Source organism: Argentina silus (assembly GCF_951799395.1).
Source record: "Argentina silus genome assembly, chromosome: 6".
Taxonomy (NCBI): domain Eukaryota; kingdom Metazoa; phylum Chordata; class Actinopteri; order Argentiniformes; family Argentinidae; genus Argentina; species Argentina silus.
The window spans coordinates 9690148-9717023 of NC_139660.1; the positions used below are offsets into that span (position 1 = coordinate 9690148).

A 26876-nucleotide genomic window follows, 5' to 3' on the forward strand; every position below is an offset into this window, starting at 1 on the left:
TTAATGTTCTTACTCAGCCATTATGAGTCCTTTGTGTGAGAGATTTTCTTCCATAACAGTGTCTTCAGGTTGTTTAAAATCAGAGAGTGTTCCATCTCCATTTGTTCCGCAGAGCCCTTGAGCGCGATGCAGGCATACAGCTGCTTCTCCAGCTCCTCACCCACATCCGACGGCACCCCCCTCAGGAGGTAGTCCTTGAGCGCCCCGCAGGCCTTGGCCAGGTTGGGCCGTGTCACTTCTGGTGTGCAGCGGTGCTTGGTGAGGTCACAGGAAGTGTGGCAGTCGGCCCCGTACAGACAGTCCTCGTCCACCTCGCAGTGCCGCTCCCTCATGGCCTCCTGGAAGGTAGCCTCAGGAATTATGTGCTGCGCGTCCATTACCTTCAGGTCATGCCGATCATTGTAGCCAAAGCCAGCAGCGCTCATGTCGCACATGAGGAAGCTGCCGAAGGTGCCATGGAAGACGTCCTCCACCAACTCCAACAGGCCAATGGAGATCTTGGCTTTACGTGGCCATGATGGGGTGAACCACTGGTCCATGCTGCGGCGCACTCCAGCTGGAATCCATAGCTCTACGACCCATGGCAGGCTGATCCCATACAGGGGGGCGTACGGCACCTTCTCCATCACATACAAGTCCCCACAGAAGCCCAGGAGCCTGGGCGTGTGCTCTCTGTTCTGCAGGACCACCGCCAGCAGGAACTCGTTGAGCTGAAGTAGGGCCCACATGGAGCGTGCCTCAGGCAATGAGATGTGTCCATCCTTGTTGGCATCAGCGACAGACAGTACCAGACTCACCAGGTCTGGCAGGTTGGCCTGTTCACCCACCTTGGCCTAGTAAAGAGAAAAAGGACTTGGTCAACAGTCATTATTACCGAATATTGTTCAATGGTACTGTAATTTTGGAAATTGATTATCTTGTTATATTGTTAAGTTAGCTTTATGTTATAGTCTATACTGTATTTAAACTATTACATTCACAATCATGTAGAATGTATGTATGTGTGAGTGGTTAGTCAAATGACAGGGATGAATAATCCTGACCTTTAGGTGGCTGAGGACCATTTCTTTGAACTTCTCGACAGAGGTGCCCTTGGTGGGCTTGTTAAAGGGCATCGCCTCCTTCCTGGGCTCCATCTCTGCTCCAAGGTCATAGTGAGGAACCTCCTCCATCTGACACTTAATAACTCCCTCCAGGTCCCCCCAGCTCCCAGAGTACACCTGTAGACCCACAGCAGCCAGGCATCAGCAACCACATACAGAAACACTTTACACTAGACAGGTCTGCTAAACTAGTGCCAGACCAAACAGGAGTAATCAGTAGCAGATCTTCTCACCTGGTTATTAGGCTTGGCAGAGAGACACTTCCCAAGGTACAGCGTGTCTTTCTCACACAGGCTGCTGCAGGCGGAGCCATCAATGACTCCTTTCCTATACTTGTCACACTGAAATATGACACACATAAACGGAATAAAAAAAAAAAAATTCCTTTATAAAAGTGTTTTGCCTTTTTTTATTAATTGATGTCAATATATTGTTGTTTTACTTGGAACTGTATATTTACATGTGTATAATACACAAACTGTAAACTTTTCAAATGTTTCAATCTAAAATGCTTTTTATTTTGTATTTTATTGCATTGTGAAATAATACAATGAAAACCTTTTGAGTGTCTGATTTGAACCAGCAGGTGGCTCCATCAACTCACTAATTCACATAAGGAAAAAGAACACTCACAATGGCATTCTTGCACTCGTGTCCACGGCACAGCTCTGTGTAGGATGAGTATTCCACATACACCACCCAGCTACCCACAAACACTGCCAGCCAGGAGAAAAACAGGTACTTCATATGCAGATAGGAGAATCTGGCCTAAAAAGAAATGGGTGGGCAGAGGGAGAGAGAGAGAGTTGTGATGATGACAAACCTGGGTTACAGCCTATCACCATAGCGACTCCTGATACAGCTCGTTAATTTCATAATGCTCAGTGATCACGGTACAGGGCTTGCTTGTCTAGTGATAATATAATCAACCAAATGTTTATAGACATTCTTGCCAACAATCCACAGCACTATTTAAACAGTATTTCTGGCTGTTCTCAGTAGACTAATGTGACCTAATACCAGCATGACACATTGATTGGTCATTCAACTGACACACAGTAGACTCATGAGAGCTTGTTGCTTAGGGAAAGACAAACTTTCCCCTCCACTAGTCTCTTCTCCCCTCTATCACAGAATGCTGTGTCATGCTGTCTGTCCTTGAGAGTTTGTTTATTTTCAGTGAGGCAGTCGCTTTGGCTAGGTGGCTTATTGAGCACAAGGATTAAGATGGGGAGGGGAAGCTCTAACAGAAAAACACAATGGCAAACAAATCTGATTAGAAGTATTTCACAAGTTTGATGTTAATATGAAATATGATATGAATACACAGATGAGCATTCCCAATTGGACAGTCTCTGTTTTCAAATAGAAGGTACCCCCTGGTAGGTGCAGTGGCAACATGAAAACAGCACTTGACTCAAATGTATCTGGTGGTTTTGCAGAAAGAGTGCAGAAAAGGAAGAATGTCCATATCAGTCACATGTGTATCTAGATCATAATCAAATCATGGGATATTGGGACAGCCTTAAAGTGAGGCAGAGAAATATGGAATCCATAGCTAAATCTTTATCATGCAAAATTACATGAATGATGAGCTTGTACTGGCTAATATCAGTGTTTTTACAACAGTTTTACAGATTTACAACATGGAGTTTATTTGTTTTTCCTTACAAACACTGCACAGTGTTTAATTGTGCTTGAGAATCAAACCTTTATATCCATGTTCCTTTAAAGCTAACAGCAAACAGAGCCATTTGAACTGTAAATGTCACTCGATGAAATGTGGCGGAACTGCCGTAAACCTCTTGTGGCCTGACATTTTCTAATCAGACATCTAAGACCTGGGCTTACGGTACCAATGCTCTCTGAAGAGGGAGTGGGGGTTCTTGTAAAAAGCTATACAATTACTGTCAATGAGCAATAAACTGTGTGTGTGTTTGGGGGCAGGGAGTGACTGCAGCCATATCTACTGACAGGCCAGGGAGGAAGTTTGACGGTAATCTGAGGCCTTAACCATTTCTGTTCAGCTTCATGTGCTAAATCACTGCACCAAAATGATGAGGGCCAGTGTAGAATGCGGGTAGGGGGACTATCAATGCTAATATTATCTGCCAGTGATTCTGCAGCTGTGTAAACAAACACAAAGCATAGATATTCTTCCACATCGATTATTTTCAAGGTAAGGCAACTTCTGGTGAACAATCCTGTTGTAAATGTAATGTAGACCATATGTATATACAATTGAGCTTACTGAGCACAGTCAATACCAGAACAGGATTTAAATTGGAAAATAAATGGGAAGCTGCCCAAAGCGAGCATTGAGGAGTACTGCACTTTATTAGTACAGTTATCATTGATCAGGTGCTCTTTGATCAACAGCCAAATTCCCTCTGTGGTTACACATGGTTAATTCACTCAGACACATTGCATAATTATTATTGTGTTTTGATCATATTACTTAAAATAAATATAAATGGCCTCTTTATCATGAACTGGGAGAGCTGAGTATTGGAATAACAGGAGCCCTTCTTATCCATATATTCCATCTATTAATGATGCTGGTGTCCAACGCCTGACAGTGATGGACTCCCCCTGAGTCTCTCTCCCGCTCTCTCTATGAGGTCCAATTTACTTCATCTCATATACAGTAGCATGCAGAGACTTTGTGTTTCAATCTCCATTTCCCTGTCAATCCCTTCATGAACCTGACTGTGTGTGTGTATCTGGAACGATATCTCCAAGTCAATTTCCTCATTTAATAGAGAGATCTTTCATTCTATACTAGAACTACCAAGCAAGATCCCACCCCTTTCTTCAAGTGATTAAATCATAAGGTCCCTGATTGACCCAAACATAAGGTCCCTGATTGACCCTGCCTCCATTTTCACCAAATCTAATGTCTCTCTATACAATAGCACTCTTAATGTCAGTCCATCACTCTCCTCCTCCTCTATTGTCTGTTGGAGCACTTGGTTGGATGATATTGTATTCATCTCACTTTCTACTTATTTTCTCTGTTTGTCTGACAGAGTCTGTCCTTTATTGTTTGAAGAAGTTGTGTAATCTATATTGGTCTGACTCTGGCCATTGGGTCCACTGGTCCAGAGTAGTTATATTGGTCTGTGTACCCTCTTTCACCGCAGCTCAGCCAATGGGAACACATTCACTGTGGGTAGCAACTCAAGAGGGAAATAAAGCTGCGTCAACAGAAGCTCTTCTTCGGTATACACAGAGGTTGCTTTGTGTCTACTGGCTTGAAGACTCTGTGCTTTCAAGTATATAGTCAAGAGTGTTCCCCCGCTGTTGTTGATGTAAAAAATTCAGCACCCGCTCACCAGCGCTCCATGGGACTGACAACTGCTCAGAATGTCAATTACAATTACTATTACAATTACAATTACTTTCTCTTCACCCTCTATACCTCGGACTTCAGGCACAACACAGATAATTGCCATCTGCAGAAGTTCTCGGACGATTCTGCTATAGTGGGATGTGTCAGTGGAGGCCAGGAGACCAAGTACAGAGGACTGGTGGACAGTTTTTTTGTATGGTGTGAGCAGAACCACCTGCAACTCAACATCAGCAAGACAAAGGAGATGGTGGTGGACTTTAGGAGGACTAGGGTCCCTCTGTCTCCTGTTTCCATCCAGGGAGAAGACGTGGAGGTCCAGAGCTACAAGTACCTGGGGGTGCACCTGGACAATAAACTGGACTGGACTGGTAACACAGATGTCCTGTACAAGAGGGGCCAGAGCTGGCTTTATCTCCTGAGGAGGCTCAGGTCCTTTGATGTGTGCAGGTCTCTGCTGAACATGTTCTACCAGTCAGTGGTGGCCAGCGCAATGCTGTACACGGTGGTATGCTGGGGGGGGGCAGCATCAAGGAAGGTGACACCAAGAGGCTGAACAAGCTTAATAGGAAAGCTGGTTCTGTCCTTGGTGTCACCCTGGACACTGTGGAGGAGGTGGCCAATAGGAGGATGAGTATCAATAAATAATGAGGATCAATAATGAGGATCAATAAAGTACCTATCTATATATCTGTCTATCTATCAACAGTATGGTTTGTAATCTCTTCTGTACGTGATTTCTGCCTTCGGCCCTAGGAGTGCAAGAGAGAACCAGACACTTAAGTAATTGGAAAGAGACCACACAAAGAAGTATTTCATATTGATTTTTGGGTAGGTGAGTGTTATAGGGATTGCAGGAAAAACAAATATGTAGTGTGCCTTTAAAATCAATACTTTGAGGCTTTCATTTCAACTCTGTAGTGATGCATTTCTATCTACAGGATTCCATTGACTGTTTGTGGGGAAAGAGCCAAACAAACATGGATAATGAGGTACTATTGATTGTGGCTGTTGTGACAGCTATTAATTACACACAGACTGAGAGATGTGGCCATGGCCTGAGGTGGGAGAGATGATCAGCAATGACAAAAGAGAAATTATGTAGCTCAGGGGATCCTCCTTGTTCCCATACAAGATAGGTTCCATCTACATCAGAGACCTGGAGTTTGGGATCCAACGAAATGGCGTACTGCAAACAGTCACTTCACTGAACTGGACTACATTATCAGTAGGTTCCTTTATGACCTTTATGACAACAAGTCAACACTGAGCCCTGACTCTGAGATTGCAGAGGAAATACAAAATCTGTCAATGGAACTCCAGGGTGCACAAGACATACAAAGAGTACGTTATTTGTGACCTGAAACTGCTCATTGGCTTCCAAATATGAGGGGAAAGAAGAAAGAAGCTGATCAAGAGGAGAGGACATTTCTGCACTGACACTTGTTTTTGCAGTCGGCTCGCCACTCATTTATCATGTATGATCATAAAGCTATTCCTCAGAGCTTTCTCCCTAATGGGCTCCCTAGCCTGCTGTGTGAGAGTGAAAGAGAGGGAGAGAGAGAGAGAGAGGATGGAAAGGGAGGAAGAGGGAGATAATGAACAGTTTGTGTCATACATTAGACAAAGACAAACAGTTTTTCCCCTAATATCCTAGATGGGAAACATTAATAGAGGAGCAGAGGAACCATCAAGTGTGGATGTTTTCTGGTGAAAGTGGTGAGAGCTCCTTTTGTGCCTGCTAACCTTCTCCTCAACGAGGTAGTTATACACCAGTAGCTCATCCCAGCATGCCTCTCTCTTCATCCCTGGAGATGGACTCAATGAAGAAAAGGGATATCACACTGTCTGTGCAGGCACTGGGATGATCTGACTCATCTCAATCCGAAGAGCAAGAGATCAGAAGACCCCATCCCCCTCCTAGGACACACCCCCACACTGACTCAACACTGCGACAATGCTACATGTGTGAACTTCATCTTGTAGACAGCTGTTCAGTCTGTGGATGGTGTAAAACAAGCAATAAAGCATGGCACACACATGCAAGCATGGCACACACATGCAAGCATGCACGCACGCCCATCAGGAATGCCCAAAATATAAATGTAGTTCATACGTAAAGGGGGAAGGAAAATTCCAACTAGCTAAATGATGCTTAAGTACCATTGATTCCTTTAGGCTCCCACCAAGTCCTGTGGGAGAAACTTAGACCAACTCAGACAATGTGTTTGTTTTCAACAAATGCTGATAGAGTCATGTACTGCAGAGAAATCAACTCAGCTATTCTTACAGTGGAGAGAAGAGAGCAGGCAGGCAGACTCTCCCTTAAGGAGACTGAGCTGTTGAACGATTAGATGTGACAGCTGTTCCAGAAACCTTTCTCAGATCTCTTACAGTTTAACTGTACTTGAAGAACTGACTAAAATGCAGGAAAACCCAAGAACATTTTTCAAAAAAAAATTTTTTATATGGACTGACTGTGTCTATTAAATACCATTATTGTCATATTGATAATATCATAACCGTAGACTTGTTTCAGTTGTCTAATACAATGCTGGCCTCTGAGGATATTGTCACTCACTACATTCTGACACAGTTCCTCAGATCTACTATACTGTATGTATGAGACCTCTAGGCCATGTAGGCCACAAGGGTATATGAGACCTGGTTCTCTGTGACTCCCCTGAGACAGAAATGATGGGTGGGCAATGGCCATTTAATTAGAAAATACAGTAATGCCTGATCACTTATTCCCACTGCTTCAAATTAGTTATAAAACACAAGAGACAAGCCTGCACCCACAACCAATTGGCTAGACTGATATATTGTGGGTGATATCAACTATGCGTTTATGAGTCTGTCTAACTATAGGTATGGTCAACAGGATCTGTCAGAGCTGTATGACACAGACTAAGCTGCACCCAGCATGCAGCATTACCCCTCCACTGGTAGACAAACATGCTCCATGGAACAGTGTTCTCGGCTGGATTGTCAAGCTCTCAACACCCTGGAAGTAATGCCATATCCTAGTGTGCAAGTGGTAATGGACAGATAACTTTAATATGTCAGTAACACTTAAGTTGCCCCTATACCTGTGTAGTAACACTGTAATTACTTGAATATACTGTATTAATATGTTGTTACATTGTAATGTGGTAATAGCATATGGAGTTGTTGTGAGTTTTATTTAGATTTTCATAAAAAATAGCTTGTCTTCAGTGACACTGTTTCAGTCGTGCTCTCATTAGGAGGGAGCAACGTGGCCTAGAAAGCTGTGAGACTGCAGTGGCCAGCCCCGCTGTGACTGTTGTCACATCCACTTATCCGTCAACTAAACTACTCACACACAGGAGCTTGAGGGAAATGGCAGCTGAGATGAAGCTAAACAAACTGCTTGAGTTGCGCTCCTAGCTGATCAGGTCAAGAGAGATGAGGCCAGGTTTTCTAGGCCTTTTCTATGGAAGGGAAAACAACAGGGTTTTTACCAAAAATACTGGTATGGCTGAGAGCACTGATGAAATACATTTGGTGTTCCTCTACTTTGTAATCAGGGTTAAATAAAGCTCTGTGACTTACAGGGACAATGGAAAATACCTAATAAACAGTAATACTGTAAGTGATCTTGGGGAAATTGAAAATTAAATGCATTTTCTGTTTTATTGTCCTTGATGATTTAAAAAAAAGTATCCTCTGCAACGTGTCCAGTAGTCATCCCCTGGTGCTTTGGTTAGATGACAAACCTAAGTTAGATTTATTTTTCTGAAATTGTGTATTTGATGTTGCGCATTTTATTTATAAAGAAACTTGCACTGTATGAGAAAAAGAAACAATCCACAGGCCTATCTGTTGTAACTGTAATCAAGTAGAGTAATATAAATTATGTATATTTAGCATCTGAATAGGCTAAAGCTCAAATAAGTATTTTCTTTTTGTTTTTTTGTTTAGTTTAAAAACTGTAAAAGAAATATGTGAAGAACACATTTGTTTGCTTTAAATGTGGCTAGTGTGTTAATAAGCCCATATAGGGCGAGGCATCATCGGAAGTTGCACTAACAATAAATCGAATAAAAAATCAATAATAGAAACAAATAATAGGACCTATACCTGAAAAAAAAGATTTCCTAAATGTTAACAACCAATACACTAACTGATAATTCAAGAGGGAATGCCGTTGTCAATACTGAATAGGAGACATATTAGGAGGAGACATACTATAATAACGTACGCCTAAAAACACTCTTTTTTAACCTTGCACGCGGTATCTTTCAACACTCCCCCCCCCCCACCCACCCCTCCCCCCCTGCTCTTTTCCTGTCTTATGCTATAACTTAATTTCTTTGACTTTATGGTCCTGTGTGTCAAAGCTGCATCAGCCCTGTTGCTACAGCAACGGCGAGTAGCCTACTGAATTGGACCAATGACTGCATTTTTTTTCATGGAATCGACAGAGCATTAAGTGCCGTCTTCAAATCAGTAACGAATACAGATCAATTAAAATGAAATAATATGCAGCAGACACAGAACACACTATACATGTCGATGCAATCAAATGATCAAATAGCCAGCTCAATTATGGTGATAAGAGAAAAGAAATGCGCAAATATATATGACCTATAGTAAATCATGGCGTATCATAACGTTCAAGGGTCCAAACGAATCTCGATCAAACTGGAACGTGGGCCCATGCTTGGAACTGACCCAATAAGTGTATTTGTGATTGTCCGACTGCGAAGTGAAGGAGAGATTTTCCAGAGGCTTACCTGTATGTAGATAGGCTTTCTCAGCCAGACCCATGGAAACAGACCTCTTGCCATGGCAAATATAGCACATCTCACAACACTAACCTGCCAGAGGAAGAAAACCCCGTAAGACGCGATCTAGAAATCGAATAGTCCTAAGTGTGCATAAGAAAAAAAAATAAGAGCCGGTTTTACCAAATCATGTCTTCTCCCTCGGTCTTCCTTGAAAGTCTGCCTTTGATGCTCCAAAACAGCATCCACTTCAGCAGCGCTCGCTGTCTACGCTGCAGTTCTCTTTGAACGCCGGTGGACATGGGAGGAGAATGTGCGTGGAACGGTCCTGTAGATAAAGGCGCACAACAATAATTTTCTACTGTATTTAGGATTAACCATAATTAAACCATAATTATACAAATATGTATATATATATTTTGGCCTCGAGAAGCGATGTTACTTTCTATCCGTTTAATGATTCGCGGTACTTAGCTACTTCTCGCAATCATAACAGGTTACAAGGACGTGTAACATTGCGTTCTTCAGCCAAAGATATTTATGGCTACAAGTGGCTAGCTAACAACTTTAGCCAATCATAGCAAGTATGCTGGCAGGGCTAAAATTCATATCCATCCATTGATGTTTACTGTCTTTAGTTACACAGATGATACATAATAGTCAATTAGATGATTAAGACATGATCTTTACAGTGCTTTGACAAAACAGGTAAGCTTAATAGGCTAAAGTGTGTGAAGTAACTAAGCAACTGCCTCCAGTAAAACTTGCTTGCTAGCTAACTTGGCTAACACGTTTTTTGTTTCATGTTTCAAGCTAGGTCTCTTATTATTGACGTAGCTAATTATTCCAATTTATTGACAACACTTGCTTAAAAATATAAATGTCAGCAACATAAACCCCATTCATTGTCTTATTGCAACAGTGCTTGCCCACCCATCACAACCTGATCGCTTACAGGATGGCTGAGCGCAGAGTGTGTAGCAGCGCACCTCAAGCAGAGTCAAAGGTGAGAAGTGATTGATTCGGTAGGCCTGCTTCACTGACTGAGAGTGGTTCATTTAGCTTGTTGATATACGAAAGCATCATGGTAACTAGCTAAAATAAAACATGTATAGCATTACATTGCCATACAACATCCTGTATGGTAGAGGGAACAAGTACAGTATAGGCTATAGAGTCTTAAACTAACATATTCATTCGATTGATAAATGGGTTTCAGACTACCCTTGCCCCGCCTCCCACAATGAGGGAACTGGACTCAAAAAACTCTCAGCTCAGGAGGAAGTTAAGCTCAGTGGAAGAAGAGAATAATTCTCTGGTGCTAGAAAACAGACAACTGATCAGTGAACTGGAAGCATTGCATCTCGAACTTGCCAGCTCCAAAACCAAAGTATGAGCAGTTTATGTATATTCACACACACACACACACACACACACACACACACACACACACACACACACACACACACACACACACACACCTCTGACAACTCTCACAATAGTAATATCTGTGGTTGCATTTTACTGTAACACACTGTCATTTGGGCTATAACATTGTCATAGCAGTGACATGACATGACTGTTTTCTTTTACTGTGTAGGACATATTACATTGGGTTAAAGTGCAGTGTTATCATCCTCCATTCCAAAGACACTCGTCTTGTCCTACGATATTCTGTTCATTTTAAATTTGGACAGGTACGGGTTCTGGGCTCGACTGTGGGGTCAAAGAACTCCAGTGTGTCTCTAATGAAGGAGGAGATTGAATGTCTGGAGGTTGAGGTAGAGGCCCAAGGGAATGCCCTCAGGTATGATACTCAGCAGCAATACTCAGCAGCATCAGCTGTGTGTTGCCCTGTTACTGGTCATGAACAGCAGCATCAGCTGAGTTGACAACAACCACAGTGTGAATATGGCTGTGATAATTGTGCTGCCCTTTTAATTCTCATAGAGATGCAGAAAAGAGGCTAGAGGAGACTCAGGAGACACTGGTCATGAAGAGCAGACTAGTGGATAAGCTGAAAGAGGAGTTGATGGTTGTAAGGGCTGAAATAGATGACAGAGCAAGCCAGGAGATAAGGTAGTGTCTCTAAGCACTCTCAGGGCGCCCATTGCCTGTTCTGTTATTGATTAAGTCTTTATGTTCAAGTAGTTGTTATTTGGTAAAACATGACCCCCCATTCATTTCAAAGAGTTGAGCAGCAAAGAAATGAAGCCCTTATTACTGCAGAGAGGCAGACAGAGGCTCTCCAGGGATACAAGGAGAATATGTCTGAGAAACTGAGGAAGGTAGGGAATGAGTGAAATTATGTAAATTCAGCCTTCTTGAGAAAACAATTTTCAATACCAGACTAAATTGACCTAATTTTGCTTCCTGTATGTGTAGTATTTTACCCCTAAACCTGGTGCTGTATTTTGTAGGTGTTTGACAATGAAGCCAGACTGAAGGAGGCTCTAATCCAGTGTGACAAAGAGCGCGAGGCATGGGAGAGGAAGTGCTGTCAGTTTGAACATGAGAGGGCTGACATGAGCCAGCTGATTGGGTAGGTGGTCTGAGCTGACTAACTTGGTCTCTGAATTAGATAAGAAACAGTTGCTGCAAATCAGGATACGGTAGAGGTGGGGATAGTCACAAAGGTGATATGCAAACCTCTACAGTAGGAACAGTAATCAACCTTTTCTCTACCTTGATCAGCCAGTTGAAGGAAGACTCAGTTAGAGCTGAGGCAATGAGTGTTGAGAACGCCACTTTGCGCTCTCGCCTCGAAGAGGCCTCCATCCGGAGTGTAGAGCTTGAGCAGAAACTGAGCGAGAAGGAGGCTGTTGTCCTCCGTGATTTGGATGAGCTGAGGAAGGAGAACGGGGACTTACGCCACCACACCAGCAGCCAGGAGCAGCAGCTAGGGCAGTGTCGGAGAGAAATAGAACATAACCAAGCGGAACTGGCCAGCCTAGAGGCCATCCTCAGCCTGTTGCATCTCAGAGAGGTGATCACCCAAGCTCCATACACCCTCACCGTCTCATGTTGTATGCACATACCAGCCCAAAGCACCCTGCGTATTGACTCAACATACACCCCACCTAAATATACAGTGCCCCGCGTAAGTGATGGGACAGTGAAGCAAACAACTGAAGATGGCTGCAGTACAGGCCGGGCAGAGCATCACCAGAGAAGATACTTAGTGTCTGGTGGGGTCAATGGGTCGCAGATTTCAGGCAGTTATTGCAGTTATTGTCGACCAAATACTAAACATGAGTGCTTAATTTGGACATTTAATAAATCTGTCTCATTACTTTTGGGTACCCTAAAATAGGGGTACTATGCATAAAAATAATTTCTGAATGGTGTACACAATATTTGTACACAAATACCATAAAAACGCTAAGAATCTTTACTTTAACCTCATAGTATTCATTTAAAATCCAGTGTAGAGCCAAAAGAAGAAAACATGCTTCACTGTCCCATTACTTATGCAGGGCACTGTAGTATAAGGCTGTTCTTTTTTATTTGTTGGACTAACAATTACAATATCAGTCTGATCATAATTTCTTACAAATTCTGACATTATTTGATTTGTGTTGACCTTTTTTTGTTGGTTGTGTGACCTTTTTTCTCATGTTGTAGAGAACTTTGTGTGTTGATTAGCTGCAGTTGTGTTATAGAGCGGAAGGGAGTTACTATGTGCAGAGTCTTCACCAACCTCTGGCCCATCTGGCAATGTTCCCAACCTCAGGCCAAGTGATTTTCTCTTTTATTCAAAAATCCAAATCTGTATACCGTACAGCAATGTAATATATAAAATGTATCATTTGTAACAACCAACACCATGCATACGTGGCTACAAACATGTGTATCTTTGTGTGGCACAATGTTTCATTGTGGGTACAGATAAAGTAATAAAATAGTTGTGTATGTTAATGGTGTGTCAGGGGAGCAGTACCAGCAGCTGCTGCCTGTCTTGCGGGCTGTAGAGGAGGAGAGAAGCAGACAGGCAGGTCTTGCACTTGGTCTTCAGCAGAGACTGAGCCAGGCCCAGGAAGAGATGTCTGCCTTGCAGAGCAGCATGATCGAGCGGGACCGTCAGCTCAAGAAACTCCACAGTGAGCTGCAGGAGAGGATTGCCCACATCTCCCAGCTAGAAATGGAAGTAAGGACACATGCACTCATGCACGCACACAGGCCTGCACGTGCACACACACACTGTACCAATTTCACTCCTACAAGTAAGATCCAGGTGGTTGCTCATATTCAAATCGACAGTGGTAGACAGTGTTAGACGGTGTTAGAGCAATGGTCTTGTAACAAAACGATTATATTTTTTGGATGTTTAACTGATGTCCCCTTGTGGTGAATGTCTTGCATTGCAGTTAAGGAGGAATAACATACGTCTCACAGCCTCTGAGAAACAATTGGAGGAGAAGGCCTCATCATTTTCACAGGCAGTAGAAAAGAATGCTGAGCTAGAGCAGAACCTGCTGGTAATGCTGAAATGCTAAAATCACCAGACATAAACAAAAAGACACACACACACATACCTATTTAGCTGATGCATGATAAATGCAGAAGAAAGGTTGTGACAAGTTCATTAAACCGTTCTACTTGATGCCACTGTAGGTATATTGCTGCCGGTGTGGTTAGATTATGTTATCATAGGCACTTCAGCTTGTTGTCTAGAACTATATGGTATTTTTTTTGGTCAAAAATTAACCCTGTGCTTTGAAACCATAGGAAAAAAGCAGCAGTATCCGGCACTTTAAAACCACTCTGGATACAAAGCAAAGGGATTTACAACAGGCGTTAGAGGAGTCCCAGAGGGTTCGCTCTGAGCAGTGTAAGGATCAGGATCAAATAAAAAAAGTAAGGAGATTTATGTCTTTTATCTGAACTCATTCACACTATTCTAGGTAGTAGAATAGAATATCATACTTTATTATTAATTTGGACATCTTTCTTGCAAACACAGAGGCATCTTGGCAGACAAACATACATTGATCCATGGTCACAATAAACAAAGCTGTATCAACTTCATGTGATTCATGTCTGTCTATACAGTTGCATTTTTCTCTGGACCAGAAGCAGTCCCAGCTAGTGAAGCTGGAGAAAGATTTCTCCTCGGCCCAGCATGAGAGACAAGAGGCCCAGCATGAGAGACAAGAGGCCCAGCATAGAGCAGACAAACTGCAGACCTCTCTCAGCCAGTTCACACAGGTCTGCCCCCACAAACCACTCGCATCAGTCCACCCTCACCTTGGCCAGTTTCACAGCCCATCCAAATCAGACCTCATGTCATTCAGCTCTCAGAGATTATCACATCTTTGGCCTGCCCATATCCCAAAATGAAGGCTTTTACTATGCATGTTTGTGTCCTCAAGTAGGGAAAAGTTCCTAAAAAAATCTCAAAGTCATTGTGAAGGCCTTTGTGTCTGATGGTTGACTTACTACGTAAGTCTGGGGAAACCATGCCTTTTTTCATTTTAAACATTGATTTAGCAGGGTGCAGTTCAAACAAGAAATGCAGGACTCCACTGAGGGCCATCTGTGTATTCCTTCTTTGTGACTTTCTCCTGCTGGCTAGTGCTTTAACTCCTGAATCATGTCACACTTTAGGAGACAGAGAAGAAAACCAAACAAGACCAGGAGGCCTTGAGGACTCTCAAAGCACAGGCAACAGAGTCTACTACCCAGGTCTGTCCCCACTCAGAACACTGTGCACATCAGAGCTGATAAAAGCTCTAAACTTTTGTGAAAAATCAAAAAATTGTTCTTCGACATAATAATAATAATTATTCCAATTCTTCCACCTGCGACTCCTCCTAGAATTTAAACTGTTCACACCAATCCAACTATGACTTTTGGTTTTGATACCTATTAAACCTTTTTAAACATTTTACACCATGTAGTTACCATGTAGTTTCTAAGTAATTTCTACAAGTAGGTACAGTAATAAGAAATAAAGCTTGACTCACTTTAGAAGAAACCAATTTAAACTTTTGAAATGATCTCCAATCCATCCCCCTCCACCCTAAACATGACAGATAAGACTGAGAATTGAATCAGGCTTTGTTCCTTAATATTGCTCAAGATGAACTTTTTGGAGACAGCACTGTCAACGTGCCAAGATGAACTGAGCAGCTGTATGCAGCAAATCAAGAGAGCTAAGGGACATTATGAGAGAGAGCTGGACACAAGAGCTAAAGAGGTATAACTCCATGACCACGACACCCTTTTCATTACTTAAATTATAAGTATAAAGTATAGCAGTTTGTATGGTTAAAGTGTATGGTTGAGGGAAAAGTGAACAACTTGAGTGTATGGGTTTAGACTAGTCAAACCCAAACAGGTACAGCTTCAGGTGAGTTATTAGCTGTGGTGTTGTGTCCAGATGGAGGCGCTGCAGGCGGATGTGAGGAGCAGCTCTCTGGTGTGCCAGAGCTCCAGTGAACAGAACCTGCAGCTGCAGTATACTGTCCAGAGGCAGCAGGCCATGCTCCAGGAGAGCACTTCCAGAGTGACCCAGCTAGAGGACAGCCAGACACTGCTATTGGAACAGGTATAGCGTGACTGAGATCAGGGACCCAAAGACTTGATCATCAGCTGCACTTGTGTCATCTCTTGATGTTTGGGGTTGGAAGATGCAGCAGAATACAAACGCTCCTGTGTTAAATCATTAATCAAGTGTTTTTACTGTCTCTGTTCGTTTTACAAAGCAAGCTTTTGTGGGTCTGTTGCTCAGAGACTGAACTAACCTAAGGCAGAGGACGTTTACAAAATTAAATACAGAAAGTTACCATATCTGTAAATAACTGACTGTGCTTTCTTATACTCATGTGTGTCTTAAAAGGCATCATTGTTTGGATAGATCCTGTAGTGCAAATTGACCTTAGGCTTATACTGTATGGGTGACTATGGTTGGTAAAATAAACAAGTTATTGATAGGCAATATTTTCGCCAAAACATTTGCTTGCGTGTATGTTGTGAGTCTATACTGTTTTGCATAATGTAATAGCATCTAGGCCACAGTGACTTTGATACTACTGATCCCAATGATTTGTTTGTGCTATCTAAGGTGGCCCGTCTAGAGAAGGAGCTGGAGAAAGAGATGGCCTCCAAGGAGGTGAAAAGGAGGGAGCAGAGAGCCCAGGAGGCCAGTCAGCAGGCTAAAAATTGTGAGAGAGAGGCCCTCCAGCTGTCTGTCATGTGAGCAAAGTCATCTCTCCCCACACTGCCAAACTCTGCAGTGCATCCAGCCAGTAGATGTAATATTTTGATTTTCCTATACTGAGAGGAGGCTGATTTTTGATGATCTAGGCAATCACACAGTTCCAGGCACAGGTCTTAATCTAAGGTCCAGACCAGAGTTTCTCCATCTAAGACCTAACCTCTTGTAAAATATGGGGAATTATGAAATCAAGCTATCCTTATATTGTGGGTGCCCTGACGTTCAGCAAAGCCCTGCTGTCGCTGTTGACTGCACTTTAGACACCATTAACTGTGCAAATATATAGATGCTAGCATCTAATGAGCTTAGCTATGCCTCAGTGTTCAGACTGTGTAAAGTGTAAAATGTCAGTTAGCTGCAGGGCTTGGTGAAGCTAGTCTCATGACTTGTCTGATTGCAACCCCTTGTTCTCAATATTGCTTCTTTGCAGGTCATTGCCTCTCTTGTCTTAGGCGTATATAAAGAGCCAAGCTTCCCAAGCCCCACAGATCAGTTGGAAGAAGACAAGTGTTACATTACATGTCGTAGACCGGTAGAAAGAACAATTTAGAGACTTTCTAAGCTGATCAGCCCTGTGGAGGGAGCCAGTGTAGAACATCACTGTGTTATTTGGGATAGCCGTCAATTTCCAGACCTGCTGTATAGCATTCAAGAGTCATACCCAGTGCTTTCTGTGCTGTGAAGTATCATTGTAATCAGTGCTAGTTTGTTCAGTGTGACCGTTGTAGCTCAGTGTTTTGAGTGCCAGTGTGTCGCGCAGGCAGTTGACGGAGGAGATGAGTAAGTGTCGGGGCCAGCTGACTGAGAGGGAGCAGGAGTCACTGCGGATACGGCGCGACAGTGACACCAAAGTCTCCCAGCTTGCCAAGATGGAGAAGATGCTGCAGGATACCAAGGGCCTGATGGAGAAGAAGACAATGTCTGGTACGGAAAGCGAGGGTTACCGGGACAACATGGGTCTGTATCACAATCCTTCTATATTCACTCAATGTTTCTTCTCTGAATGTATGCCACTGGTTTTGGTGCTGTCTGTGGATTTTAGGTTTTTGAAATTAGGTCATGTAATAAAGGTACGGTGTCTTGGAGTGTTAAATTAAATTTGAGAAGATTTGCCTCTGGGGATGCTCTTGAGTCAAAAGGGGTCACCTTAATTATCAGAAACAATGTCCAGAAATTACCTCATCGGCCAAATAGGGACTCACCTCCCATACCCATGAGCATAAGCTTATTTTGCCATAGTTCTTAGCATAAAACAAAAATAATATTTGGTTTAATGAGAGATGTATTGATATTGTATCATATGAGTATAATAACAGTCAACACTTAAGCGAAACATTTGCGGTAAACAATTAGCAACTAAACGTTTGTAGTGTACCTTTAAGCCAATATACGAGCATGTGTTGTTTTTGATAGGTCTGTGTCTCTGTTCGTCTGTACTTGAGTGTACTTGGTTCCTGTATTATTGAGTGTCTCTGATGTTGTTCTCTGGCCTGGTGCAGTGGAGGACCTGGAGGAGAGGGTACGCTGCAGTAAACGGGACAGGCGGAACTCCTTGCATCACACCCAGATGCTGGAGAGCCAGATGAAGACAGTGCGGGGAGAACTGGTGGACACACTGGACCACCTCCAGGAGTTGCGTAACAAGTTGCGACGCTCACAGGAGAAAGCAGAAGAGCGCAAAGCCACCATGGACAAGCTGGCAGCAGGGCTCAGGTGAGCCACCAACCCTAACGGCCTCCCCACCTGGGGTAAGGTGAGGACTCGGCCCCCTCATTCTCTACTATCCGCCCTATCAGTCAAAATGTTGGCCCCGCCGCCTGTCTCTCCATCAAGGCTGGCTAGAGGTTTCTCCGGCCAACTCCTATGGTCCCAACCACACCGATTCGGTTAGAACAAGAAGACTCCATCTGGTACTCCTCCTGTCTGATACTTTGGCCTCCCTCTGCTTCCCTCCCGTTTACCAATCAGACCTTAACAAACATCGATCTTGGCCTGACAGCTGAATAGATACCTTTTATCTGCAACACAACATATATCTTGCAATTGAAAAAATGACTGTGTGTACTTGTCCCCAATAATGGGAAATATTTACATGATCTACTTTGCATTTACTATTTTTGCTTTTCACTCGCAACAAATGTTTTATTTGTATTTTTTTTAACTCACGATTGTCAGTCAGGTTGATATATACTGTGAACTTATGTCAGCGTTTATTCCCAGAACTTTATTCCCTATCTGTTTTATGAAAGCTTAGATATGTTTTTGCTCAAGCCAAACCAGAATGTAAATTACCAAAAGCCTGTCTCATAAGCAAATGGGAAAGAAGCACAATATGAGCACCATGGTTTTCTAACTAAGCTTTGCTTTAGATTGAGATCAAACTTGTGCAACATTGTGTTCCAGTGGTTGTTGTGGTGACCTTGTGTCAAAGATTTTTGACAGTCATGAAAGTAATTTTGCCATGGACAGAAACTGCACATCCACATCTATGAGACAATAATTGACTGATTGACTGATGAACAGCACTGCCCTTGGCAGTGACCTGGTGGAAGAACAGCTGCTTTTTCAGCTGCACCATTCTTTGAAGTGAAGCAGCAGTCAATACAGCAAGTTCATTACAAGGCTTATATGTTCTTGGGTTCACAAGTTGAGTAGGGTTTGTCATTGACCTCATTACACTCCTGCATGCCCTCCAATTCATACATAATGAAAAGAAAATATTTGTATCGTATTGATTTTGTTTTGGGATTTTCCATCTGTATCCCAGAGATCACATCTTTCATTTTGTTTTATGAAACCAAGATATCACTTGAGTCTTACATATCCTTGATGTATTTTTCCGAGCTCTGATTTCAATTGAAACTCTTTTAGTGCCAAAGTTCAGCTAAGACGTAAAGAGGTACTTGTATGTGATGATGGACACAAAGAAATTCCCCTCCCCAAGCAATCATATTTTCAATGCATGACTTTACAACCTCCACATTTATGGTTGTTTTTGTTGTCACATGGATATGACCACTGAACTTGAGAAGTTGCTTTGGCAACAATAATCAACTGTCCTAGCACCAACCACAGATAGAATGTAGTGTGCCTGACCAAAAAGTCAAGATGATGTCCTCATATCTAATTGTGTCCAAGGAACTGTGACCCAACTATTTGTTATAAACAAGGTTGTTGGTACATTCTTTGCAGCATCGTTCCTGCTCAGATTATTTCAGTGTCTTAAACACCCACAGGGATCACTTGTCTGTGTGTATGGTCTGTTCCCTGTGGAGAGAGTCAGCTGAGTTCTCCCCTTGTGCTTCAACTCTTGCCTGTGGCAAAGATGTGATCTGACTAAATTTAGCATTGCTTTCTGCAGCACAGCATCACATGCCACAAGGCTATGGGCTATCATTTGCTGTCCATGACCAAAACATGACCAACATTAATCCTCTTAACCATGAGATTTATATACAGAGCATGAAAAGTGTGAAAGCAAACCATTGTTGAGTTTGTTTCATGTATGGTTGAATACTTTCTGGATTTATTATGATGCTGTTTGATGTGTGTGTGTGTGTGTGTGTGTGTGTGTGTGTGTGTGTGTGTGTGTGTGTGTGTGTGTGTGTGTGTGTGTGTGTGTGTGTGTGTGTGTGTTTGTGTGTGAATGAACGCAACCACTACACCAATGTTATTGATTAGGTGAGTTTTTCTGCATATATGTGTATGTTTCCCATAGGGAGACACAAATTGAGTTGGAGCAGATACGTAGAGAGTTGAACCAGAAGAATCAAGAGGTTGCAGACAAGGACACAGCACTTAAAGAAAGCCAGGAGGCGCTTCAACAAAAAGCCCTTCAGGTGCAACAGAGTAGTGCCGGCACACACACACACACACACACACACACACACACACACACATACAAACACACACACACACACACACATACACACACATTCAAAGATAATAATGAGTCACAGGCGATGATTTCACACATTTAATTCTATGTTTTCCATAAGCTAAGTATGCTAGAGGTTGCTGTTGAGAATCACACACAGGAGATGGAGCAGAAGCTAATACTGCAGCAAGGGGCGTTTGAGACTTCCCAAAGAGAAGCCAAAGAGAGGACCAAGCAGGTCAACAATATACACCTGTGTTTTTCTTTTCTGTTATTCAGCGTCATGTCCATCAGTGTCAATATTATATATAAAATGTTAGTTGAAGTAGATTCATAAGAAAGGATATCATCTGCTGAGACGCATTATGTGAAGTCAAATGTTTGACTTATAAAAGCCTCAATTGACCAATGAATAAATACTTGTTTCCTTGTGATTTTCTAATACACCTGTTAATTATGATTGCATTCAGTGGATCAGATTAATTTTGTATGTGTCTGTCAGGTGGAGTTCCTGAATGAGAGGCTAGAGTTAATAAGGACACAACTGCAAGGAAAGGAGAACCTGGAAGAGGTACAGTGTGTTCTCCATGCTGGAGAACAGTGGATGAAGAGTGAGACAAAATTGCTCTTCATTTCACTTCGAGATTGTTAGATGTCTTCATACATATTGTGCCCTGTGTAAGTAATGGGACACTGAAGCATTTTTTCTTCTTTTGGCTCTACACTCCAGAAGTTTGGATTTTCAATCAAACAATTAATATGAGGTTAAAGTAGAGATTGTCAGCTTTTATTTTATATTTTAGGGTACCCAAAAGTAATGGGACAATTGGCAGGTGTCTCTGGTAAGTCAGGTGTGTTCTGTCGCATCATTTGTGCAGGCATGAGAGCTGTCAATGTCTAGTATTGATTCTAGGCATTGCATTTGCCTTTGGAGTTTGCTATTGGTGTCTGTCAACTTGAAGACCAACGTGGTGTCAATGAAAGTCAAGGAAGTCATTATTAGGCTGACAAAACAGAAAAGAAAACTATCAGAAACATAGCCAAATCATCATATCATCAAATAAGTCATTGTTTGATTTGAAATCCCAACAAAAAGGAATGCTTCATTGTCCCATTACTTATGCAGGGCACTGAGTCTCGACCACCATGAGTGTAAATAGCTCCAGCTCTCCATAACTGGAGGGATACCATACTTGTATTATATAGGTTTTAATGCTCCTGATTCTCAGAAGGGCCGCATTCAGGTTAATTTTAGGACATCTAAGATAGACAAACAGTACATAATGTATTCCTCTGAGTGTTCTAACCAGATTCCCCTGAGGACATCATTTGTCCCACCATCCAAACCCACCTTTGCAATTGAACACCCTCGTCAATATATCACAATGTAGTGAGGGAGTGTTGTCCTTGTGGTTCAGAGAGGGGAGTGTGAGAAGCGGTTTCTCATTTTTCCACAATGGGAGGCTCATTATCTAACATTGTACAATAAAGCAGTGCGCAACTTCGCCACATTAACTTACACACTTACACACATTTACTCACACATGCACTACTTAATACACACACACGCACGCATGCATGCATGCACGCACACACACACACACACGCACACAATATTAAAGTTTCACCACTCTTTTACGACTTAACCAGATATCTTTTGCATCACTCCTCATGTCTTACATAATGAAATAACCTCAGCTGACATACATAACTCTACACTGCAGGGGTGGGCAAACAATCCTACAAATCTCAACTATGGCATGAAATGTTTATTTGTTTATTTGTCAGAGGCATGAGGAGTATTGGTATGATGTGTGGTATGTGTGGGTAAAGGAACACAATACATTGTCAGAGGTGTGACAGTTGCTTTGCTATAGCAGTTAAGCAGTAATTATGATTATTGAATAGCCCAAAAAAGTATCCAAAAAACAATGGTTATGTAAATCAAGTGACTTTTCATCACACTGCTATTTTTACACTTGCACACAAAAACATGTTTACCAAGTGTCTCTCTGTTGTAGTTACATCAGTGTACTTCTTATAGTGTTGACATTTACTCATCCTTTGACATTTTATATGTGCTTCTCATTTTGGTGGGTCTCTCTGTGTCCAATTGTGTGTCTGTTTGTCCATCAGGAAGCTATAGTTCAGGGCCAGAACCTGCGTCTAGGTAGGGAGAAGCTTCAGCGGACTATGCAAAATCTCCAGGAGATGAGAAGTCGATGTGAGGGCCTAGCTATGCAGGTTGAGGAGAGTGCTGAGTTTGGCCGTGAAAAGGTTTGACCCATACACAACACACTACCATACCCAACACTGCCAGTGGTCTAATATACAGGAATTCATCTTTTGAACAGAAGAAAGTGCTTGAATGCTAAAGTACTTAGATGATACAGTTTCTAAGTGTGGTGCATGATAGCAGTAGTGGTTGTTCCGGGTGGCAGGAGAGTCAGGCCAGACATGTGGAGGAGGAACTGGGTAGAATGGAGAAGCAGGCGGCCCAGACAGAGGCCAGGCTGCGGGCCACTGTGGCCTCCTTGAGGCAGGAGCTGGACACACTCAGAAGGCTGCATCAGAATGAGGTAGAGCCTTGTTTTAATTGTTTGATCAGCCTCACAAGATTACAACCTTCTAGGTCATACTAAGTGTCTGTTTGTGAGTAGTTTGTTTCACAAACTGCAAATTCAATCAGAATGTATGGGTGATATTTATATTGTAAAAGGCAAGGTACTTTTACCTAATGCAGCAGTTCTCAAACTTGGAATATAACTTGGAAAATTGGGATCCCTGAAAAAATCAAACTAACCTCTATGATTTGATAAATAAGGCACAAGCATTTTTATTTTGTATGAAGACAAACAACATCTGTCTATTGCACCTGTAGCCTATATTGCAGTGTTTTGGGGTTGAAATCCAACCAATAAGAGCATCTTTTAGGCGATTAGAATACACTTGGACGTCACTATTATGTGTAGGCATAGCCTGCAATCAAATTGTTGGGGTCACAGGAAATGATTTATGTCATTTTGGTTGCGAGACAAAAAAGTTTGGAAACCCTTGACCTAATGAAAGTTTCTGAGACCATTAAAATATGCTCTGCATGGCTGTCACCATTCATTGGAATCTATTGATCACTAACTGTGGTGCTAATGGAACTGACAATTTTCTATTGTGAACATGTGACTGCGAACATGTCTTGTGCTTGAGACGCCCTGTGTTACACAAACCAATGCGGCTCTCTTCTAGCTGTCATCACTAGAGCAGAGGCAGGCGGAGGTGCTGAAGGCCTCTGAGTATGTATCCAGCACCCTGCGCAGCTCTCAGGACCACCTGACCCTTGAGCTGCAAAACACCAGGGCCCAGCAGGAGGAGGCCCAGCGCAACAACGCCACCCTGCTGGCTGAGCTCCAGTCCCGAGAGCAGCTGCTGCAGAGCACCAGTGAGACCTTGCTCATCAAGGTAATGTGACAGGGATCTCCTGTCAATATAATGCTGCCCTGTAATTCTTAACAAACACAGGTCCATTTGATGGTTAATCTGAGCCAAATGTATCTCAAAGTCATACCCATTAATTATGGTGAACAGTAGCCCAGATCTCTTTATGATGGCATTTCTTTTTGTATATTTTCTTGTCTTAGGAATCTGAAGTCACTCGTCTGAAGACCAAGATCTCCAGCATTGAGAGAACCTCAGAGCTTCATAACATAGCAGTGCGTTCTGGCCTGACCACCTCAGACCACAACACTACAGGGCCCAGCTTCTTTTCACCACAGAGGAAGAGAGAGGACAGGTCCTCCACAGTGGCAGCAGACTCGCCAGATGACGACTCCCTCGACCTCCCCCAGAGCCTGAAGGAGAGCGTGCTGGCCAGTTTAAAGCCACAGAGCCTAGCTGAGGGTCTGCAGTGTCCACACCAGAGAGATACCACCTTCACAAATCCTCTTATTGAAGATCAGCAGATCAGCAGAGTAAGCAAAAAAAACAGATTGGACTCTGCGACCAACCAAAAGAGGTAAGAGGGTACAACACCTGGCCTAAAGGTCAGCTGCTCCCCTCAGGTGAACCCTCATCTCCCTTAGAGTCATCTATTTCAACATAGTGCTACATTGAAAACAATTCACTTGCTTCCTCTATTCTAGACAAGATGATTGGGAGATGTATTTGGTGTTCATGAGTTTATAGCATCCAAAGTGAGTGGTTACTTTTTGGAGGATTTATTTTGTCGTCCATTCAAAAATGGGAATTATCCACTTATAACTTATCTACCATGGAAGTTGCAACTTTATACACTCGACAAAATGACATGCTCAGTTTTGTTTCAGAAGATCTTTGTCAACAATATCAATACTGTTTTTGAGATATAAGAACAGTATTACAACTTGTTTGTCTGTTGTCTATTTTAGCTTTAAACTACTTCTCCATGAAGCACATGCACATTAGCTTACTTCTTCACTGCAACTGTTTGTGCCAACAATACATGCAATACATACAATACGTCCAACCAGCAAAGCACTGTTCCCACTGATAATAAATGACTACTTTTAAACTACTGTGAGACGTGGCAGATTCTTATGCCAAACGGGTGTGCTTTTTTTTATAACCCTGTTTGACTGTTCCAAAACATGTGTGCCATTAGTATTGCTTTGCTGTGCAGGAGTAAGGGCTGCTGCAGGAAATTAAAGTGGAGCAGCATCTGTAGCCGATTTTAGCCTAATGCTGCCTCCAAAGCTTTTCCTCCACTCATCCTGGGAGTAGCAATGTTAGCTATCATCCTAGATCTGGAGAGTAGGCAGCACAACACTGCCACATTTAGGTTACAGGTGAGAAAAAGGCCACTGACTTCAGATCTGTCAGTTTGCATTTCTACGATGGCATGGTAAGGATCACATAGTAAGACTCTGCTATTAAAACAGTGCTCACCAGTTGTTTGGGAGGGCTGGAATGTAAATTTCCATCACTTGTGGCTGCTGTAAATTATCTGAGATTGTGCTGAAGTTAGGACAAGTATGGTGGTTTGCAGACTCTAAGGTATGTGCTAGACAAGTATGGTGGTTTGTGTCTGCAATTGTTTGAAGGTTTGTGTGTATGTGTATGTGTGTGTGTGTGTGTGTGTGTGTGTGTGTGTGTGTGTGTGTGTGTGTGTGTGTGTGTGTGTGTGTGTGTGTGTGTGTGTGTGTGTGTGTGTGTGTGTTTAGAGCTGACAATGTTAGAATGTGCTGATGCTGCTCTCTGAAAGAGGGAGTAACAAACCCAGCCCTAACCTGCCGGGCTCAGTCCTCTAGCCCTAACACGCTGAGGTCAGTCATCCAAGGACATGCCGTGGCCAAATACCCCGGCTGCTGGCAGGTCACCACTACACAAAAGCAGCCACATGCTCATGCACATGCTGTACAACCAAGTGCTAAACTGCTCCTGCTTGTCCAAACTTGATTTTGACTCTGGTTTAACAAACTAATATGCAATTCATACGCAATTCTGGTCCATGATGACATGATTGCATCACGCAATTTCTGCAGATTTTTCAGATGCACTTTCAAGCTGTGAATCTTCCATTCTACCACATCCCAAAGGTATTCTATTGGATTCAGATCCGGTGACTGATAAGGCCACTGAAGAACACTGAACTCATTGTCATGTTCATGAAACCAGTTTGAGACGACTTTTGCATTGTGACATGGTGCATTGTCATGCTGGAAGTAGCCATTAGAAGATGGGTAAATTGTGGCCATGCAGGGAAGAAAACATTCCCCACACCATTACACCACCTCCACCATAAAGAGGTGTACAAGTGTTCCTAATAAAGTGTTCAGTGAGTGTATAATCCTACAGTGACTCAAAATTGAGACAGCTGTGATATATCCATACCATTTTCACGAAACTGTCTTACACGTGCAATTGAAGCTGCGTGCAGAGGGCTTTTATGGATGGATCTAGGTGGATTTCATGGGGAATATTAAAAGGAAAGCTTACTAGTTTTCAGTACTGGTGTTCTGCCACTGGTCTGAGCCAGCTGCCAGGGAGTAGCTTTTTAACAGGTTGAGTTGCACTGGGTGGAGGAGGGGGAGCAGGGTACGGTAAGTACATGACTTAAATGTTGGGTGTGGATCCCACAATATTTGGAATGCTGTATAACCTGTAAGCCTTATATGAGTCTCACAAAGTCCAACTTTCTATAAAGGAGATTCTGGGTTGTGAGATGATTATCTTCACTTGGGATCATTTAATTGAGGCAGGTTTGAAAAGCTACTGCCTCATTTTTTAAAATAAATAACATTCTACTTATTGTACTTCAAATCCAATGATTTCATAGGAGAATATTGTGAGCAACCTATGAATGACTCCTATCAATCTACGGCATGCCGTTTCATCCACCATCATTGTTTGACTGTAGTCAAAGTGCATATTCAGGCCCTTGGTGTCTGGAGAGACAGCACAATGGGACAGGTTGTCCTGCCAGGTCTGAACATGTGTTATTCTAAGATAGATTTTTGAGATGAGCACAGTATGATAGTATCAGTGGCACAATGATGAAGCCACCAACCTCATTGCCAATGTTAAAATAAAGTGTTTGAAATATACA

At 42.6% G+C, this 26876-nt stretch overlaps 2 protein-coding genes across 3 annotated transcripts; one reads left to right on the forward strand and one right to left on the reverse strand.

The window, feature by feature from the left end:
* Positions 1-4: 4 nt before the first annotated feature.
* Positions 5-9290, reverse strand: dipk1ab (divergent protein kinase domain 1Ab; the record flags this gene model as incomplete). Of its 2 annotated transcripts, XM_083671737.1 has the most annotated exons (5): positions 5-833; positions 1044-1220; positions 1337-1444; positions 1737-1871; positions 9213-9290. In XM_083671737.1, 5 exons carry the CDS (start codon positions 9264-9266, stop codon positions 21-23), a joined length of 1287 nt encoding a protein of 428 aa, XP_083527863.1. In that variant the 3' UTR covers positions 5-20. The 2 variants fall into 2 exon arrangements, with proteins under 2 accessions (XP_083527863.1, XP_083527862.1); XM_083671736.1 differs by lacking the exon at positions 1044-1220 and having other exon boundaries at positions 9213-9266.
* A 1156-nt stretch (positions 9291-10446) lies between these two features.
* On the forward strand, positions 10447-24312 carry LOC310805783 (coiled-coil domain-containing protein 18; the record flags this gene model as incomplete). Its single annotated transcript, XM_083671590.1, has 22 exons — positions 10447-10593; positions 10901-11010; positions 11154-11282; positions 11395-11491; positions 11624-11745; positions 11898-12229; positions 13133-13350; positions 13571-13681; positions 13932-14060; positions 14256-14411; positions 14811-14888; positions 15286-15402; positions 15586-15753; positions 16270-16400; positions 17183-17379; positions 17922-18135; positions 20141-20261; positions 20421-20537; positions 22436-22576; positions 22741-22878; positions 23543-23755; positions 23935-24312. The coding sequence occupies 22 exons, from the start codon at positions 10447-10449 to the stop codon at positions 24310-24312; spliced, it is 3564 nt and encodes a 1187-aa protein (XP_083527716.1).
* Between the last annotated feature and the right edge of the window lie 2564 nt (positions 24313-26876).